The sequence below is a fragment of the Amphimedon queenslandica genome, unplaced genomic scaffold (assembly GCF_000090795.2).
Source record: "Amphimedon queenslandica unplaced genomic scaffold, v1.1 AMPQUscaffold_11468_Cont14782, whole genome shotgun sequence".
Lineage (NCBI taxonomy): Eukaryota > Metazoa > Porifera > Demospongiae > Haplosclerida > Niphatidae > Amphimedon > Amphimedon queenslandica.
Window position 1 is genome coordinate 8,557 of NW_003548290.1, and position 1,232 is coordinate 9,788.

The 1,232-nt window shown below is 39.6% G+C and overlaps 1 protein-coding gene across 2 annotated transcripts; it reads left to right on the forward strand.

Annotated features, from left to right (window-relative positions):
• The first annotated feature begins 421 nt into the window (after window positions 1-421).
• LOC109589288 (cilia- and flagella-associated protein 46-like) lies at window positions 422-1,232 on the forward strand. 2 transcript variants are annotated; one of them, XM_020005393.1, is made up of 5 exons: window positions 422-572; window positions 616-735; window positions 854-919; window positions 992-1,162; window positions 1,217-1,232. In XM_020005393.1, the coding sequence occupies exons 1-4, from the start codon at window positions 447-449 to the stop codon at window positions 1,118-1,120; spliced, it is 441 nt and encodes a 146-aa protein (XP_019860952.1). In that variant the 5' UTR covers window positions 422-446; the 3' UTR covers window positions 1,121-1,162; window positions 1,217-1,232. The 2 variants fall into 2 exon arrangements, with proteins under 2 accessions (XP_019860952.1, XP_019860951.1); XM_020005392.1 differs by having other exon boundaries at window positions 992-1,226.

Genomic DNA, 1,232 nt, shown 5'->3' on the forward strand with positions numbered 1-1,232 from the left:
CAGTTTACGGAGCACGTAAATGTAATCCAAATGGAGTGAAAAGTGCAGTACACAGCCAAAAGTACCGTATGCCTTAATCAAGTAATTATGCCTGAATCAGGAAAATTGCCCAAAATGAATGAATCAAGTCTGATATCAGTACTGGTACAGTTCTGAAAAGTATCATTGCTGATCGTGCCTGATACTCTGGCCTGAACCAGTACAAAACCTTCAGTATCACGACTGATTTCATGACTGAGTGTATCGTGACTGATTGCCCAAAATGCATGATCCAGTACTAATTTCAGGACTGAATCAGGCTAGCATCAATCCTGATTTAGATTTCAACTATTGACTGTGTATGCTTTTACCATATATATTAGGGTAAATGAATCTATGCTTTTTATACTCTAATATCTCGGGCATCGCCCACTCTGGCACTTTGTTACTATGGTAACGAGCACAAAATGGCTGCTCAGTCCTATGAAGAAATGTTTTTCTATCTCAGAGAGACTTTCTCTCCAGAGAACAGGAAGCCAATGGTCGAGACTAATGTTCCTCAGCTAGTATTATTCGCTGAGCACATATTAAAGGTAAGAGATTGGAGGAAAGAACTCTTCACTATTGCTTCTCTAGGATGATAATGTTGATCTGGCCATGGAGTGTATTGATTTCTATTTCTCTCTCAATCCTCCAGCGAACCAGTTCCTCATAAGAGCTCACGTCTGTCGTGGAATGTGTCTCTCCAGGAGAGAAGTACAGTTTGAGAGCAGACATTATGTTGTTCAGTATTGAATTGCAAATTTTGCAAAAATAATGCGGATTCAATTTGTTCAAGATACATGTGATTATGCCCACTTTTTAATTTTGATAGGGAAGGGAGCAAGAAAGTCTTCGCTGCTTTAGCAAAGCCAGTTGGTTTAGCAAAGAAGTCGCCATGGTATATACATGTACATGTATTTATAATCTTATCTCTCCCCTCCCCCTCTCTCTCTCTCTATTTCTTCCTCAGTTATCATTTCATGGTATACAATATATCAGTGTGTCTGTGGAAGGTTATAAGAGGAGGAGGAGCAATGGGCATATCATCACCTCAGGTCTACACATCAACACTACAGACTGTAGTGAAGGCACTGGATGAGTGCAATAATGATGATTATAAATGGAGACTCACCCTTTTGCTGTAAGAATCTCTATGTTCATCATCATCTTTCTCTCTCTTCACTTTCTTTTGCAGTTGTTTGGCTCATTCC